The sequence below is a fragment of the Botryllus schlosseri genome, chromosome 7 (genome assembly GCF_051294905.1).
Source record: "Botryllus schlosseri isolate E-star chromosome 7, Bs_hap1, whole genome shotgun sequence".
Taxonomy (NCBI): Eukaryota; Metazoa; Chordata; class Ascidiacea; order Stolidobranchia; family Styelidae; genus Botryllus; species Botryllus schlosseri.
Window position 1 is genome coordinate 1863068 of NC_137242.1, and position 19597 is coordinate 1882664.

The 19597-nt window shown below is 41.5% G+C and overlaps 2 protein-coding genes across 2 annotated transcripts in view; both read left to right on the forward strand.

The window, feature by feature from the left end:
• Positions 1-19597, forward strand: part of LOC145442247 (roundabout homolog 2-like) — a 296749-nt gene that overhangs the window by 181276 nt on the left and 95876 nt on the right. The window lies entirely within an intron of this gene.
• Positions 7590-10145, forward strand: LOC145442266 (uncharacterized). The gene is made up of 8 exons (XM_080320170.1): positions 7590-7707; positions 7769-7947; positions 8002-8130; positions 8398-8541; positions 8602-8821; positions 8880-9042; positions 9112-9351; positions 9776-10145. Exons 1-8 carry the CDS (start codon positions 7691-7693, stop codon positions 10088-10090), a joined length of 1407 nt encoding a protein of 468 aa, XP_080176296.1. The 5' UTR covers positions 7590-7690; the 3' UTR covers positions 10091-10145.

Here is a 19597-nt window from a genome sequence, read left to right on the forward strand (position 1 = left end):
TACAGCAAAAACAGCGAAAACGCCTGTTTTCAGTTTTGATCATATTATACTTTTCTGATTTGGTAAAAGTAAGTTAAGTTATTGCAATGACTGTTTAATACCTCCACATGATTTCTATCTGGTGGGAGGACAGAGATAGAGTGAATTTATTAGATATAAACAATAAATTTAACACATACTTTCACTGAATACTTAAATTTGAATAATATTAATACTAATTATTTGAAAGAAATCCGAATGTTTTCGTGTTTGACAATCTACAGCAGTAAACCTAATTTCATTAATTAACTGTGAATATGAACCAGAATTGATCTTTGGTGTATTTCCTGCTAATTATGGACTCCATGCATTTCCCAAGTTTTTGCAAATTCAGTAATTCGCATTGTAACGTCATTTGGGAAACACTTTGTAGCTATCATTCTAATTCTAATCCAATTTGGAATAGCTAAAAATTTGCTGCTTGTCCAGCTCCGTTTCCAAACATGTGCTTCCCGTATCTACTTTTTTAGTGGACGGGTGACAATCGTCATACATCCGCGAAAGGAAGATATCGGGCTCGTTACTGACATCTTCTGTTGTAGGAACGGCCAACGCGACTCAGGAAGCGGACAACATGCTGATTCTGCCGCAAGTCGCCAACGTTCACAACCGTGTTACGCGAAGAAACAGGTATTTTATGTATTTAAATGAGGGATTCTTCAACCTTTGTCGTCGTGATGCGCCCTTTTGACGTTTACTCAAAATTCGCACACCCTTGCGCGGCCCCTTTATCAATAGCGCGTAACATAGCGTTAGCACGGCTGGACTTCCGATTCACCTGCATGTCACTGGTAATGTTTGGTGTTGACTAAAATAAAGCTCCATATTCTCCCGAAATTAGCAAAGCTCTGACCGTCGCTGGAGTTTTCTATCGCATTTTAATACATTTTCTACAAAAAGAGATAGTGATAGTATATTTTCGATCCACAGGTGGATTATATTTTGTGTGAGGCACAGATTAATCACCACTTACCACACGCCCTCCTTTAGGAGGATTTGTCCTCCTTTCTCATCAAATTGAAAATGACCTCCGAGGACTGCTAAATGTCATCCTTTCTGGCAATTCGTACTACTTTACAGTTTTTACAGCTCGGGCAGAGGCGGGCAACTTTGTAGCCTACGGCCACATTCAAGAGCATAACCGTAATGAACTAACTTGACACAAAGTATGTTACACTGCCAATGTCCATTTCCGGTGAACTCCAGACTATTCTACTTTTTATATCAGCCGATTATACGCATCGAAATCACGAGTAGTAATATTCCGTCATTAATATAGTAGCAGTATACTATAAAATATTTGTACTTTCTCAGCCCATGTGATCAGATGCTCCGGTAGAGTTGATAGAGGGAGTGCTTTCGTAAATTTAGGGCAAGTTATAAATGACAATGAATTTTCGGGCTGGCCAACCGATATTGGTCACTTTGTTGCATGCCGTTATTTCTTGACCCCCCATCAGGATTATCGGTACGAAATATATTGGAATCGCCCAAATGTTCAAGAAACAAATTTCTTTCGTGAGGAGCACACGATTGCGATTCCGATACCGGCTCAGATTGCATAAGGCGCTACTATATTAAAATCGAAAAATGAATTGCATTGAATCACGCAGAGCGGGAAGAAAATTTCAAGATTAATTAAAATCTCCCAAAACTTCGGGAGTGACTTCGTAATTTCATTTTAATAAACTGGACGGAACTGAAATGAAGGAGGACGTATGATAACCCTAATTCAAAGAGAAATGATAGTAAAAAGATCGCTTCTCGTTCTCCCCAAACATTCATAAGGTAATCACGGACCCCCAAATGCCTTCTCACGGACCCCAAGGGGTCGTGGACTCCAGATTGGAAACCACTGGGCCAAGTTGATAGGTCGGATCGTGGCCCGTTAATCTCGAAAGCTAACTAGTGTGTTCATTCCAAGAACCACTGTTGATTCTCATATACCTGTGTGGCTGTGTCCATCATTTGCTATGGGTTGATTTGAATTTTTCTGATGGTAACTAACGAACATTGATCCCAAATTTTAGTAATTTCTTTTAAATAAGGAAATATTTCAAATATATGCTAAATATCTTTTTATATAAAATACTGCAAAGACAGAATAAGTATAATTTTAGGAATCGAAAATTCACGAGTCACGACTCACAAGTGAATCCACATCTCCGAAAGGCCGAATCAAGTCAAGTCATTTTTGCAAACTGACTCGAGTCAAGTCAAGTTATACGAAAAGTTGAGCCGAGTCATCCCGACACTGTTCCAGGGGTGGCTGTATCAGTTGTTGGGAGCTGTCAATAATATCCGCTTTGCAAGCAATACGGTCATTCCGGATGAGTTGATTCGACATCCCCGATTCGAATAATGAAAACGATGCGATTGGATTTCGAATCAATGATTCGTTTCATACGGCGCTACTCCCGAAGATAAGCGAAAACGAGACAGAAGACGCGCGCTGAGTCACCTCATAACATGCACCATACGTTCCGTTGCGCCTTACTAACATAAATACATAGATATAGTGATTAGAACAAGTGTCAACATAGGTACAAGGCCTCTGAAAACCGGAAACATATGCTCATGCTCAGCCAAGCTATTCCCAAAGCAGGGAACATTCTCATCACGTGCCTGACAGAGCTATTGTTTGCACGAATGAGCTCAGCATTGATTAGTATTGCAGGTTGATGTGGATGACCTAACTTGCGAATATGCTAGAAAATATTCTAGAGATATAATAAGCCGATTGGTCTAGCTTGTATGAGTGGGTGCGGTTGGTAAGCTTGTCAGAACAGGGCGAGTTAAATGATGAGAATTATAGACCGCAAACGCATTAGCACAGCATCTACAGCAGGCGTGTCTAACTCAACTGATGTCGCGGGCCGGATTCAAAACTTTAAATAGCTCGCGGTCAAATGATTCCAAAATATTAGCTCAAAATCCATGCCCTTGTTTTTCATTTGAATAGTTTATTATCAAGCCTGTTTGTAAATTGATATATATTACCTTACATTACGGATCCTGTACTCTAGGCCAGTGGTTCTTAACCTTGCCCCCAGCGCCCCCCAAGGGGCGCTGGCGATTTTGAAGGGGGCGAAAACGCTCAGGGGGCGATATGGGGGGCGCTGGAGAAAAATGGCTTCGCAGTAGATGATGTGGTGATAGGACATATTCTTAATGAGTATTCAGAGGAAATTATCACCGAAAACTTCGTTATATAGCTACAGCCTTCAAAATACATGTACGTTTAATCGTCCATGGGCGCCCAAATGACTGGCACCGAATGTTCCTGTCTTGGCAATCTGAACCCCCGAAGACGAATTCCATCTGGCAGGGAAAAATTATATGCCAGTGAAGAAATACCAATTTGAAATCGTGTGCTCCGTGAAAATTGAAACGAAAAATTTTGAATTTTACTGATGGACTTGATGCCACAAAAGTAGTAGGCTGTCGCAAAGACAATGCAGAACAAATACGGCTCAATTTTAACCCATAGAACTAGAAGGATAATATTAAATGATAAAAAATTGAACTTGAACATGGAAAATTATTTCATTAGTGATTGGGTAATTAACGACCGTGAATACGATTTATTTCAACTCAACATTTTCCGTACCAATAACTTCGCTTCTGTTGGTTGGAATTTAGCCAAATTTGATGTGGTGAGTTTTTTTCGGCATCTCAGCAATTTTATCAAGTAGCCAGTAAAATGATTTCGAAAGTCTACCTTTTAACGGCGCTATTGTCCACGGTTGGGATCACCTTGATGTAATAGACCTCATTGTTATGCAGTCAATGTCGCAAGAATCGAGAGATGAGGATTTGTTGGAAACAGAAAACTTCTAGTGGAGCATCTGATTCTTCATAATTATATTCATACACCACCGATCTGATGAATTTCAGAGATAAATCGTGTGTCCAATAAATGAAATATTCTGATTTTAAATCTTGTTATAAGACAGGGGTCAGGAACCTATGGCTCGCGAGCCATATATCGCTCTTTGACAAATTTGTAATTTTATACTTAATTTATCAATATTGCAGCAACTAATATTCATAATGGCCAGAATAATTATTCTCGCGGCAGCATAAACATGTCTTTGAGGGGAAAAAAGACAGTGGGGTATCCGGGGTGAGGGGCTCGTATCCGTATCTCGTATTGTGACGTAACAGTTGATTGAGGGCATCCTCTTTGGGATTTACAATTAAAAATATTGGGCCAATATATGGTTCTTCGGTCGAAAAAGGTTCCCGACCCCTGTTATACGGTATCATACGTCCTCTTTTAGGAGAGTTCGTTCTCCTTTTCGAGAAATCGAAAATATACCCCATTTTTGCAATTCGTCCTCTTCTATAGCCATGACCGCCAGGCGATCGTACAGGCACAACTAAAAAAACGCCATGAATGACTCGAAATCTGAATTTTGAAGACAGTGACGGCAAGGATGACTAAAACAGGACAACCACAGTCTAAGTAACGTTAGAGAGGTTCTTCAGGCAGTCAAGTTGGGAAAATGACCCTTTTTTTGTCTCGTGACAGTTTTCAAATTAACCGTTTCCTCATCGGATATCATAAGTTTTGTGATTTGTAAGAAGTGTCCTCTTTTCCATTTTAAAAATATGGTAACCCAAGTTATTATGTGCATATTTTAGTTTTCTGTATCTAATCTCCGTGGTATCGTTGTTTACGGTCATAAGTATGCCCAGTTCTTTTTATCAGCTATTTTCTTCTGTAAATAGAATTCATTGTAAATATCAGTCAAATCCGAGTGATCCATAGTTTTCGACAATATCTTGAGCGAGAGAGAGAGGGAGAGAGAAAGAGAGAGAAGAGAGAGGGAGAGAGAATCTCTATTTGTCAAATGTCCAAATCACTAACATACATAAAATGTGCAATTGGATGATGAAATGTGATATAAAAATAAGCCACGTATAGACGGAATGCTCGGTATAACAGAGTCTTCAAGGCCTAGCCACCCATGCCAAGAACATCATACTACGGAAGTCGTTATGATTAACTAATAAATAAATACAAACTTACAAAACACACAGCATTATGGAAGAATTAGAATTAATGACTGACTTGTCGCCTACCTACCTGTTATAAACAGAAAGGAAGAGTAGCGCAAAGATAGGCTTAGCGTGCAACAGGGACACGCAAGTCTGCTCGTCGAATTCCAGCAGTGGTGTCACGCGGAGAGTCAGGTGTTCGTTGAGCTGGTGGGTTCGCCGGAGATCAAGACACACGCCGCAGGAGTCTCACCGATTTGCAGAAAATTTGTTTTAGAGAGATAATATGTAGTATTCATGGTTTCGTTCTTTTAGCACTGTTGTTGATGCTCAGTTCATTTTGTACACAAATATTCTATTGTAATGGCTACGCGAAAATTTGGGATTAGCCGAAGGCTTGCAGTTTAGCGTAAGATTTATTCAGACATTATAGGAAAAGTACTTATAAAATGACTACAAGATTGATGGTATAATGGTACGATTCACCGCTACAACATCATTTGGTTGTGAGGTCGACTCCATAATTCTAATTCTACCTACCTCATATCGTCCTTGTTTGAAACACCAAATCTTTTCAGTAGTGAATTGTTGGTCGCACATATAGGCCCTAGCGATGATACCGAGAACCTGGCATTGTAGTGCAGTGGCTCCCAACCTTTTTGGATGTCGGAGCCGCATTTCAAACTTCGGAGTACGTATGGAGCCGCATGTAAACACTCGAGTAGGCTGTTTATAACGATAATTAACGATAAAGGTTACTAGCCTACGTCTGGATCTCACCATCCATCCAGCAGATTGGCGAGTGCTATACATTGAAATAAACTGAAAATGCATATCAATATACTACAACATACTGTTATGTCGTTATGTCATAGCTCTTCATACATACCAGTATATAATGGAAAAGTTTGTGGGGGATTATCCGATGAATAATATTGGACTTATTTCAATTTGTACTTGATAATGAGCCGTTATTTAGATGTTGGTAAAATTGTGTCGAACTTTTCTCTTCACAGAGACGACATGAAGGTCTATGACTAGCAGAACTCATGATATATCCTTGTCTGAAGGGTATTCACTAGGGATGGTGTGAACCTCTGAAAGGTTCAGGTTCGTGTGAACGCGAACCTTTTTGAAAGGTTCTGTGTGAACGCGAACGTGAACCTCATGACGTCACGTGACGTCATATTGCTAATTCCAACCCTACATTTCAGTGAAGTGATTGCGTATATTAATATACACGATACCTAGCTACGACTCGGTCCATATAATGCCACTATGCTGAAGTATACATATTGACGTTTCAAACGTCGCCAAATGTATCAACTGGGGCAATCATATGATACAATAATCTCATAAAATCAATATATTTCGTCGCTTTGCCAACAATTTCAACGAGGACTTGCAAGGGAATATAAGTTTACACCTTAACGGGTCCATTTCCGACCGGACAATGTAGGCTATATTCGGCGTTTGAGTTTTGCCACTTTGATATTGAGCAGAGTGTAAACGGGTTTCTATACTTGCTACCGATGTTACCCCATTAACCAGTTATACAGCAGTAGCCAACACCCCAATCTCACGGATTTGGTTTTTATGGTACAATAAACATATGAAATCAAGATTGTCCCCGTGCGCCTGCTTGGTTTTTTACATCACACAAACGACAGCGATATCAATTTCATCGGTTGGCTGGATAAGCATCATTCGCTGAATATCTATATATGTAGCGCATTTTGCCCTCGATGTTGTGTGATTGCGGGTCATGATCACAGCAGAGAGTCACTAAATATTCGAGCAAACTTTTGTAACAAAGCAAGTAATATTTTTGAGATTGTCAAGGCACATGCTTGTTCAGTGTTGATTTTTTATGCTGGCAACGCCGTGCATATAGTGGCCCACAGTTGAAATGCAATAAATTTCAACCTAAGATGTCATAATGAAGTGAAAATTGTAATATACGGAAAAGGTTCACAGTGCAGAACCTACCAGGGTTCGTTTGTGAACGTGAACCTCTAAATTTGCGAGGTTCACACACAGAACGCGAACGTGAACCTCGCGTTCACACCATCCCTTGTATTCACTATTCATCCACGCGTCTGCAAGAATTCTCTTTCCCGGTTTTTAGAAGCGGCCTTGGACGGCTTCAGACATAACTAGTATTCTAGTATTCGTATACAGAAATTGACTATAACTATTCATAAAAACAAACAACAGCTGTTGCCTATTATATCTTTGTGGCATATTTAGAGGTCAATCAGAGCCGTTTCCAGTGGCCCAAGTGCATTCTTACTGGCAGAACCCAAGAAAAGAATACCACATTGGAACTTTGATTGAAACGATCGTGAGTCTAGCTAAAAGAATCATACAAAGTACACATACCTGGTGTAAAATGGGCAACGTAATCGAATCACCATGAATACCAATCAAACAAGATGGTGCATGCCGACGATAATGCCATCATTCACGCCGTATAGTTGCTCGCCAGCAAGCCTCAAGAATGCCATTTTCTACTACAAGCTGAATATAATCATAGCCAATTATTACAAGAACGTCCACCGTCACTTATAAAGGATCAGTGTACGACGAAGCGCGTACTGTCCGTTCTATCCCTGTTTAGTGCTTGGTTAATTTAATTTCGTCAACGATGAAGTCTGTAATTAAGTACGATTGAGTGAGATCTTTGGTTGCCTAAGAGCTTATAGAGGTGTACTTCACGATTCAGGTTGATGTGTTTCTGGTACACGTTTGCTGCCGTGTCAGCGGACGATCGACAAAGCGGAGACATTTGTGATTCGAAACCTTGTCTAGGCGACTATAGGCAGTGCGTAGCTCTGTCAGAAACTGACTACGAATGCCGGTGTCCAGACGGATGTGGAGGGGTTAACTGTTCCGTTTGTGCCGGTATGGTCCTTGAACGTTCGTTTTGACCTATACAAACCCAATTGCTTCTTCTAGGCGCGGGTGCGTCTGCATGTACCCCGAACCCTTGCAAAGGAGATTGCCTGTGCTACGAATCATGTAAACACGCTGGCGGTTTCTACTGTCGCAGCGACGCTGGTTACTTGGGCAAGACTTGTGCGATACGTGAGTGTCTTGTGTATTTTGCGGTGCAGTGTTATCATAGATAACTAAAACCAGCGAAGGTACGAAACGCATGATCGGTTGGACCTCCTGACATTGGTAGCTTCGTAATCGTTATGTTGTGGCTTGTGATCCGAGCAAAATGTGACGTAATCTAGAAACGAACTTGACAATTGACGTAAAAGTGTGCAGCCAAATTTCGAGCATGCATTTATAGGGTAGTTATCTAATGATGAAACGTGTTTCTGAACACGACACTCCTTCCGATAGCTGTGCCATCACTGCGATGCGAGCCGGATAGGATAGTTGTTAGCGTTTCCGAAAGCTTCGTTAACGAGTACGACATGGGAATGGGAAACAGCTACATTTCCATTGCTCCAAGCCTGCACCAGCATTCCAGAGCATCTTGCGAAGGTAGTGATATATTATAAGCCAGCCAACAACACGTAAAACGCGCATATTGCCTGCATTAAGTGTCATTTCCCACCAACGGCGCTTACCAGCTGATGATCCCTCTGCCATTCACTGCCTGCAACACCACATCTTCCGAGAACGGGGACAGCATCCAATTCACGAACCAGATTTGGTTCAACCGCGATCTAGCCAACGCGGTGTTCGACATGCCGATTCCAGCAGTCGAGTTTCAGTGCACTTACAACCGAATGTATAAATTGGTCACGTCGCTTCAACCAACGTAAGTATCTGTAGTCACAAAGCGCTTCGCGCGTTTTAAACGGTTTGTCTGGTTGCAGGGTCAGCAATCCAGGATTAGTGACTTCAAAGAAAGATATCTTTCCGTCTATATCTCTCTGTAAAGTACCAACCTGCCCGAACGCTTGCCCTGAAATGTACCGAGTGACGGGCGGTGCTCTGTATACGGTCGGTGAGATGATCCATTTGACGATGTCGCTTGACGTAAGTTGAAACAAACGGGCTTCACGATGCAGAACTCGAGATTCGCTCACTTTGACCTCTTCCGTTTAGTCCGGTTCGCTGAACACTGGCATAGCCGAGATGTATCTGTCGTGCTCTCAAGATTCTGACAGTCCGCGCCTGCTGGATATCGTGAGCGGTGGCTGCGAGGCAGAATCGGGTCTACCATCGATTGTACGCACGAACTTCGTTTCTAACGTGGTCTGCGTGTCTTTCCAAACGCCACGCGTGGTCTGTAACGAGTTTTACGTCCATGCCGAACTGGAATCCTGCGCGGCTAGTGATCTCCAGGTAAGGAAAGTGTCAAGAGATGAAGTTTCAATATTTCAAATCGAGTTGCTGATTTTAGAGATTTCAAGTTAGTAATTTCCACCAGATTTCATTTTCCTTCTGTACGAACCCCATAATGGCTGTTTTTAATATTCAAATCCTGTTCCTGACTGGATATTAAAATTGAGTCGAATTGCCACCCCAGATTTTATTTTCTTCCTCATACGCACCCCATGATGGCCCGTAAGTCGAATGCAATTCTTTATGTCCATATTCAAATCAAGTAAAAAGAGTTCTCTATAAAATGTTCTTGGGTATCTGGTTTCTTTGACGGCCATACGCTTTATTGAAGTCTCCGTTAGAACTTTCGAAGCTTCATCTACATAGCGAGTTCTCTCGCGTTACCGCGCAGGAATACTAACTGTCCGGTGTCCATTGTTCGCAGCGATGCCCTTCATCGGGTACCGCACGTTGCGGCTCTGCACGGCGAAGGCGAAGCACAATCGCGGTGTCTGTTATCGGACCAATCGTTGTGATAGATGGCTCCCAAGGAGAAGGTACGCTCAACATTAACGGCATGGAGGAGTCGGTTTTTGACGCTCTTCAGATCGCGCGTGCTCTGTCGGACGAGCCTGAATTACAACCAGAGGAAAAGTCGTCGTTCGAAGACATTTCTCTGTTGATAATCGCCTGTGCATTGGCGTTTATCTTGCTTCTGTTGCTAGCAACGCTTCCTTACATCCGTTCGCGTTGTTCGTGATTTCTATAATGAGCGCATTTATAGTTTTCCAGTAAACTGAACCAAAGCTATGGAATTTGATCTTCATGCGCAATGAATGACATCAGAATGTATTCGGAAGAGGCTATATTAGAAGGTACACTGTAGACCGGAAACTGATCAGGTAACGTCTGCGCGTGAAAAAAGTCCCGGCAAGATAGTTAAGCAACTTGGAGTAGGGTAGAAGAAGCGGTTCATAAACCGCAACTATAGAGCGAAAATGCGTAAGTATGGAACCTGGAAGATTTTTGGCTGACCCTGTTCTCAGGTAATCGTCAGCATCTGGTGTATAGGATCGAAAAAGTAGTCGATGTAATCAACCGACAGCAACTACGGTGTTATAGAATCCAATAATGTACATTACTGCAAAACCCGAAGATTTTCGTCCGACATTGTCAGGGGTAATCGCCAGCAAGTAGACGAAAGATTCGAGAAAGAGCTTTGCGCTACGGCATGAACATGAAATTCGAATATTATCTTTTGCTCTTCATACAGTGCGCATGCCTCTTTTTTGCATCGCCCAGCCCCGGTGAGTGTCTGATTTCGAAGACTACTCGAGTCGTTTCTGCACCATCCTATCTTTCATTGTATCGCATTTTTGTGGTGTATTGAACTGATGTTATGTTTTCAACATAAAATACCATGGGGTTCTGACATCGCATTTAGTAGCTCGTATCGCGACAATTGTTTGCTGAGTGTAACGGCGTTTTGAGTTACTCGTCTGCCGTCCCCTAATCACGCTCGAAAATCCTTATCCTTGAGTAAATGACGATCATGCGCAGAAATGAATTCCAATTCTCATGCATAGTAGCATAGTGCATACACAACACTGTCCAATTTCGCGCCCCGTTAAAAAACTATTACGAAATAACGAGTGTTTGCTCATCCGATTCATAGCAACGATGAGATGGAATTTTTCGGCGCGTGCTCGTCATATCGACATGTGCAACGAAATCACGTCTTTACCTTCTGTCGCATCTCGCGTAATACATAGTGATCATTATTTTTGAATCGTACAATTGGCCAATAGGGTTGTGCTGATGATGAAATTGCGGGTATGCCGAACACCGACAATACTCACAGGCATAGCTAACATACCGACGTTCGGCTCTCGTGTATGAAAATTGAACATCGAACATGTGACTGCTCTACTGTTAAATCGCCAGGAACATAGTTAGTCTTTAAAGGTAGCGCCAAAGAGGCAAAGATTCTAAATTTCACGAAGGCCTGCTGCTGAATTATGTAAAATGAGAAGATATGGTTGTTGCATACACATTAGCATCTTAGGAAATATGTCGGATCCGGAGCTACTCCTCAAATAACTGGCTCCAGCTCCGGCTTCCGCTGAATTTTATGTAGAGCTCCGGCTCCGGCTCCAGCTCCGGTGACAATGCACGTCTCCGGGTCTCCGGTTCCTTGCTCCGGCTCCGGCTCCTAACCCCTGGTCGATATATCAGATCATGGTCCAGTAATCTGGAACTATGACTTTTTTTATTCAAGCTTCAGGGGATGAGCATGTTCTAATAAATTTCCGGACATGCTAATTCGTGCTATTGTTTCTCAAACAGGATGGGCATATGCATCATCGCTAGCTGTCGCTATGTATACTGTAAAATGTGGTTCAGGCAACATACGGTAAATCCCCAGTGTTTATCACCGCTAGTTGTCGCTACGCAGCATATTTAGAGATCCGGACACTTTGGACAAATCGAAATCGCAAAACTTATAAAATAGGACGAGACGGTAATTTCACAAATTTTGATTGTAAATACTATTGTGTTCACTGACGTCAAAATCCATCTTTCGCGACATTCATGGCGTTTTTCAGTTCTGCCTGTACGTACAAGTGTACAATCGCCTGACTGACAAAGCTATGAAGGATTACGAACCGCCAAAAAGAAAGACATTTGGGCGTCCTCGGAGGACATTTTCGATTTCTTGCAAAGGAAGCCTGATCTTTACATCGCCAAGGTTCAGGTGGGTGTCTGATCTCAAACATACTCCAAGTCGTTTCGATACCAACCCTTTTATTGTATCGCAGTCTTGCGATGTTTTGAAATGACGAAATATTTAATATTAAACAGAACTGAACTGTAGGAGGACGTATGGTAACCCTAATTTAAAGAGAAAAATGCATATAAAATAATAGATCTTCGTTTTTCCCAAAAATTCATAAGGTGGTCACGGACCCCAAGGGGTCCGTGAACCTCAGATTGGTAACCATTGGACTAAGTTGATATGCCAGATCGTGACCCGTTGATCTTGAGAGCTGACTGGTGTGTTCATTCCAACAACCACAAATGCGCATATATACCTGTTCCCGTCATTGGCTAGGTTGATTTGAATTTATATGATGGTAGCTCATTAATATTGAGCACAAATTTTATTTCTTTTGATTAGGTCAAGTTAAGTTATATGAAAAGTTGACTCGATTCATCCCAACACTGTTCTAGAGGTGGCTACAAAAGTTGTTGGGAGCTGTCAATCAAATCCGCCTCGCAACCAAGGTGGTCACTCCACTTAAGTTTATTCGACATCCCTGATTCGAGTCATGAAAACGATGCGATTGCATTTCGAATCCAACGATTCGTTTCGTACATACCTACTCCCAACGATAAGCAAAAACGAGAAAGAAAACCCGCATGAGTCACCTCATAACATGCACTATACTTCCCATCGCGTCTTACTAATATAAATATAGAGATATAGGATAAAGAGCAAGTGTCAACATAGCTACAAGGCCTCAGAAAACCGGAAACATATGCTCAGCCAACCGATTTCCAAGGTACAGGGAACATTCGATCTGATGACTCTGAACGAACATTTTCATCACGGACCCGACAGAGCTATTGTTTGCACGACTGAGCTCAGCATTGATTAGTATACCAGGTTAACTTGGATGACTTAGTTTGCGAATATGCTAGAAAATATTGTAGAAATTTAATAAGCCGATTGGCCTAGCTTGTATGAGTGGGTGCGGTTGGTAAGCTTGTCAGCAAAAGGGCGAGTTAAATGATGAAAACTAGACAGAAGGCGCATGAGCATTGAGCACACGGTCTACAGCAGGCCTGTCAAACTCAACTGACGCCGCGGGCCGGATTCAAAACCTTAGATCGCTCGTGGTCGAATGTTTCCACAATATTAGCTCAAAATCCATGCCCCTGTTTTTCGTTTGAATAGTCCATTTATCAAGCCTGTAAGCACAGTAGTATATATTACATTATAATACGGATCATGCACTCTTAGCGATGGTCAGAAAAGGGTGGTAAGGCCTACACGAAATCAGAACCTATAACTCAGAATTATATCGCGGTCATAAACCCTATATACCTGCCTACCTAAAAGCATCATTTGGATTAAAATGTTTTACTCCTTTTACACCACGGCGTAGGTCTAAGGTAAGTTTTTGTTTCGGGTGCAATGAGCGTATATTCACACCCTATATTAGGAGTGGTACACGGGTGGCAATACACTCTTTTTAGCCGAGAGTGTAGGCCGTAGGGGTACTATTCTAGCTGCACCTTCGTTCGTAAACAGTGGAATTGGCAATAATACGAGCATTGGGCGTCAAAATCCAGTTATAAACCAACAATGTCATGGCTACAACGATGATGTAAGGTGACATATTTCTTTTATATAGGCTATTCTTTCTTTCATATCTTGTTTATGTGCGGCCATTACTAGCTAAGAGTCATCACTGCTAACAGTGGCGTATCCAGCGGGTAAATTTTTTGTGGTCGAAATCGCTCCCAATTCAAACTCGAAACCCCGTCCTTTTGAAAAGTCGATAATATGTCCGATACTAATCCGGTTCAGTTACGGGTCCTAGCTTGGGAACCCGTACGACAGAGGTGGGCAATTATTTTTTGGAAAATGAGAAGCAGGAAATATGTTGGGGGATAAGTCAAAGGTTTGCATTATATTCTGCAGTGCATTGATTTTCAAATGTCGTTAGTTCTAGTTTTAGTTCTAGCTGCAGGATTTCAAAAGTGAGTAGCCCTAGTTTTAATTCTAATTGCGAGTTGTAAAATGTGGGAATTTCTATAGTTCTAGTTGCGAGTTTTGAAATGTGAATAGTTATAGTTCTAGTTCTAATCGAGGATTTTGAAAAGTGAGCTTAAGTTCCAGTTTTAAATTTTGAAAAGCGGATAGTTCTAGTTTTCGTTTTAGTTACAAGCGGGGCCTACGATAACTTATCGTAGTTATCGTAGGCCCCGTTGCAAATTTTCGAAAAATTAGTGGTTCTAGTTCTAGTTGCGCTTTTTCAAAATCGAGTAATTTGTACAAGTCTGGTGCAGAACCAAACTGTCCGAATTGAGCGGATGCGACTGCAATATAAAGGCACGTTAGATTTAAAATACTTACATTCAAATCGCTAATTTTTGAGCAGCATCGCCACTCACGTAAGTACAGTAAAACCAAAGTGAGTATACTTCGAAAAAGTAGAGATAGCCTACTTCGTGACTGAACATCTCTGACAATTACCAAGTGTGTACTTTCAGATGGATGGAAAATATTTACTTCAACTTTGGCTACTGATTACTCTGGTTGCGCTGGACAGCCAAGAGGGGCTGACTTGGTGGAGGAGGAGAAGGAGAAGGCGACGGGTCTCTCTCACCAACAAACAATCGAGAATTAGGGGAGTGGGGTGGAGTAAGGACACGAGTGGGTATCAGCATGAGTTATGTTATTATGTTTTTGATTTTGATAGACAGATGACACATTAGTCCAGTGGTTCCTAACCTTTTTCGACTCATCGCCCCCTTTTCAAGCTTAACGCCGATCATCGCCCCCAAGATTTTGTGAACCGAAAAATCGGTATACAATCTGTAATCATCGGCTGGTTGACTAAAAAAAAGGTCAACTTTTCGGCTCGATGTCGGATTTTACACTTTGGCAACTGAATTTCCGTGGGTTGACTGAAAAAAAAGGTCATTTCTCCGACTTATAGTCGTTTTACCGCGTCATCGCCCCCCTATCGCCCCCTTCGCTATTTTCGCCCCCTGTCGCCCCCTTTGTCCATTTTCGCCCCCCTATCGCCCCCTTCGTCATTTTCGCCCCCCTAGGCCGTGATATCGCCCACGCTGGGAACTACTGCATTAGTCTATATTAAGTTGATAGTATCTGTACGTAGCCTATAGTTCGTTATAGCTGCTCAAAAAACAGCTTTTTTAAGTTTCACTGGCGATTTGATTATATTATTAGGTTGACTAAAATACGTTGCTCAGCAAATTTGGCTCAATTCCAACCTCTCGAAGCCTTGCTATTAGAAAGGAATTTTATAATTTATTACATCAAAACGAAAACAAAATAATTCGAATTTTAAATGAAAGCAGTAGGCTGTCGTAAAGACGATGCACAACAAATGTGGCTCAATTTTAACCCACAGAAGGATATAATTGGAGTAAAAATTAGGGATGGTGTGAACGTGAGGTTCACGTTTGCGTTCTGTGTGTGAACCTCAGAAATTAAAAGGTTCACGTTCACAAACGAACCTGGGTAGGTTCTGCACTGTGAACCTTTTCCATATATTACTATTTTCATTTCATTATGACATCTTTGGTTGAAATTAATTGCATTCCAACTGCGTGCCAATCTATCAATGGCGCTGGCAGCTTAAAAAAATCAACACCGAACGAGCATGCACCTTGACAATCACAAAAATTTATTGCTTTGTTACAAAAGTTTGCTCGAAATAACCAGCTCTCAGTTTGTGAATATTTAGTGACTCTCTGTGAGCTTGGCCCACAATCACACAACATCAAGAGCAAAATACACTGCGTGAGACCCAACGATGCTTATTCAACCAATCAATGAAACTGATATCGTTGTCTGATGTAAAAGATCTAGCAGGCGTAATGGATCAATCTTGATTTCTTACGTTTATTGTATCATAAAAACCAAATCCGTGCGATTGGGATGTTGGCTACTGCTGTAAGGCGTAAACTTATATACCCTTGCAAGTCGTTGTCGAAATTGTAGGCAAAGCCACGGAAGATATTGATTTTATGAGATTATTATTTACCAATTGATACATTCGGCGATGCTTACAACGTCAATAAGTACTTCAGCACTGTAGCATTATGTGACCCAAGTCGTCGCTAGGTATCGCGTACAGCAGTATAGGCCATCACTTCACTGAAATATAGGGTTGAAATTAGCAATATGACGTCACGTGACGTCATGAGGCTCATGTTCGCGTCCACTCTGAACCTTTCAAAAAGGGTCGCTTTCACACGAACCTGAACCTTTCAGAGATTCACATCAGCCCTAGTAAAAATAATTGAACTTGAAAATGGGAAATTCTTTCATTATTAATTATAGAATAAGCGACCGTGAATAAGATCTTTTTCAAATCGACATTTTTAACGCCAATAAGTTCGCTTTTTTGGTTGGGATTGAGCCAAGTTTGATGTGGTGCCGATTTTTTCAGCAACTCAATAATTTTATCAAGTAGCCAGTAAAATAAGTAAAGAAAGCCACTTTCTAACAGCGCTATTGTCCACGATTGGGATCACCTTGATGTAATAGGCCTCTTGTTATGCAGACTCAAAGTCAATGCCGCAAGAATCGAGAGATGAGGATTTATTGGAAACAGAAGACTACTAGCGGAGCATCTGATTCTTCATAATTTTATTCATACACCACGGATTTGATGAATTTCAGAGATGAATCGTGTATCCAATAAACGAAATATTCTGATTTTAAATCTTGTTATATACGGTATCATACGTCCTCCTTTAGGAGGATTCGTCCTCCTTTTCAAGAAATCGAAAATGTCCTCCGAGGACGCCCAAATAATGTCCCCTTTTTGCAATTCGTCCTCCTGTATAGCTTTGACGATCCAGGCGATCGTACAGGCACAACTCAAAAACGACATGAATGACGAGAATCATCATAATCATCATAATCATCATTGGTTTATTAGCAATTTTATCAGTTCAATACACCACAAAAAATGCGACACAATGAATAGACAGGAAGATGTCGAAGCGACTTGGATTTGTCTATGGAATCAGACACCCACCTTGGCCTAGACGATGTAAAAATGAGGCATGCACACTGAATGAAAGCAAAGAAGACAGCATAGAAAAAGAAAGCGACAAGAATAGGGCGGCATGTCATGGGAAGCGAGATCGATAGGTCAGTCGTGGTCGGGTAATCTTGAGGATGGACTGTATTTATTTAATAGTAATTGCTTGTATTTCGACTTGAATGTGGACATGCTCGTCGACTGTGGAATGGCCGGCGGGATACTGTTCCACACATCAGGTCCGGCATATTTTATAGAGCGATGATCTTTTCGGTCGATCATATGATATTTGGACGACGTGGACGCGCGTGTGTTGTACTTGTGCGCTTTTGATTCCGAGGTAAAGAAGTCATTGAAATGTTCAAGGCAACGACCCGACGGCAGTGACGGCAAGGTTGACTGAAAAAGGTCGCCCACCACCTAAATTACGTTTAGAGTGGTTCGTCAGGGAGTCGAGTTGGAAAAATGACCCCTTTCTTAGTCAAGACAACAGTATTTCCCGTGAAAGGTTACAATATTAACCGTTTTCTCGTCCGATATTATAAGTTTTGTGATTTATAAGAAATGTCCTCTTTTCCGTATTTCAAAATATGGAACCCTAAGTTTTGTGATTTGTCAAAAGAGTCCTTTTTCCGGATCCCGAAATATGGTAACCGTAGTTATTATGTGCATTTGTGCATATTTTCATTTCCTCTTCCTCGTCTCCGTGGTATCGTTATATACGGCCATAACTATTGTGTAGTTCTTTTTATCAGATGTTTTGTTCTGTTCGTATTTGTAAATAGAGTTCATTGTAAATATCAGACAAATACGAGTGATCTAGTTTTCGACAATAAATAGGGTGTGAAAGCTATCAAGGTCTGAAGTTTTCAACGTTTTGCGCCAATAATAATAGCTTGAGAGAGGGGGGGGGGAGAGAGAGAGAATATTTATTTGTCAACTGTGCAAATCAAGAACATACATAAAAAATGCAATTGGGTGATGAAATGCGATATAGAGATAAGCGAAGTATAGACGGAATGCTCGGTATAACAGTGTCTTCAAAGCCTAGCCACCCATGCTAAGAACATCTTACTGCGGAAGCCGTTATGCTCAAAGCGTTTGATGAAAATACAAACGTACAAAACACACTGCATCATGGAAGAATTAAAAATTAATGACTGACTTGTCGCCTACCTACCTTATATAAACATAAAGGAAGCATAACCCAAAGATAGGCTTACCATGCAACAGGGACAGGGACACGCCACTGGGCTGGGCAAAATCGAGAACCTGAGTGATTCGATTCTGAATCACGTATTACGCTTCGAGTCGAGTATCACTCATTATGGCGTCACAACAGAATGTACATAGTCAGAGTTCAAATATGTAGCTTTTATGCCACCACAAAGAATGTAATGCCTGTTATCCGCCACATTAAAGATACTTTGGTAACGTTTCGACCATACCGATTTCATTGCACTTTTTGACAATGTTGTGGGATGATCATGACTTCGGGAATGTGTTATTTCCAGCAACGTTCGTATAGCTTTGTACTATGTCTCGCATGCTGCGGCACGGCTAATCAAGGTTTCAAGGCTTCCTCAGTAGAAAGTAGGATCGAAAGTATAACTCTCGTTAGTAAATTAACTTTCAGTTGCGAGGAGCGTATTAATTCAGTACCCGAAAAAAATCGTCTTTCACTACTCGAATCGAATCATTACAATCAATACTCCATTCCGATTCGAGTACTCGAATCATTGTGCCCAGCCCTACACGCCAGTCTGTTTCAGGGTTTGAGTCAGGGGCTCGCTGAGCCAGTCTGATGGGTTCACCGGAGGTCTAGACATAATCCCGACCCATACAGCAGGAGTCACAGTGACCTGCAGTAAATTTGTTTTAGTGAGAAAATATGTAGTATTATTGGTTTCGTTCTTTTAACACCGTTGTTGATGTACAGTTCATTTTGTACACCAATATTCTATTGTAATGCGCAGTATATGATTTCTGTATAGTGGATCCAGTTGCAATTCTTGTGGTTAAATATATTAAAACGGAATTTGGTTAGGTAAAAATCCCAATGCTTTACGACTAAAGATCTCTTCTCCGTAGGCCATTATTGGTGGGATTGCCCTTACCCACGACGACGACCTTACCACCACAACGACGACCTTACCACCATCACAAGGACGACGGCTTCAAAAAACTTAAAATCCACCCCACCTGAACTAATAACTCCCGTCGGTCGAAAAAAAACAGAATCTACTCGCGTACCACCTGGAATAACTTCGCGTACCACTTGTCGAAAAAAACAGAATCTACTCGGGTACCACCTGGACGACCTTCGCGTACTACTAGTGGTACGCGTACCACCGGTTGGGAACCACTGGTATAGAGGTACGATTCACCGCTACAACGCCAATATGGGTTGCGAGGTCGGCTCCAGAATTTACATATACCTTCCTCATATCTTCCGT

Bases quoted from the DNA above. Each gene is read 5' to 3' on its own strand.
- LOC145442266 (XM_080320170.1), top strand. The intron at 8,542-8,601 runs GTAGTGATATAT...GCCTGCATTAAG, and splicing joins TTCCAGAGCATCTTGCGAAG to TGTCATTTCCCACCAACGGC. The intron at 8,822-8,879 runs GTAAGTATCTGT...GTCTGGTTGCAG, and splicing joins GTCACGTCGCTTCAACCAAC to GGTCAGCAATCCAGGATTAG.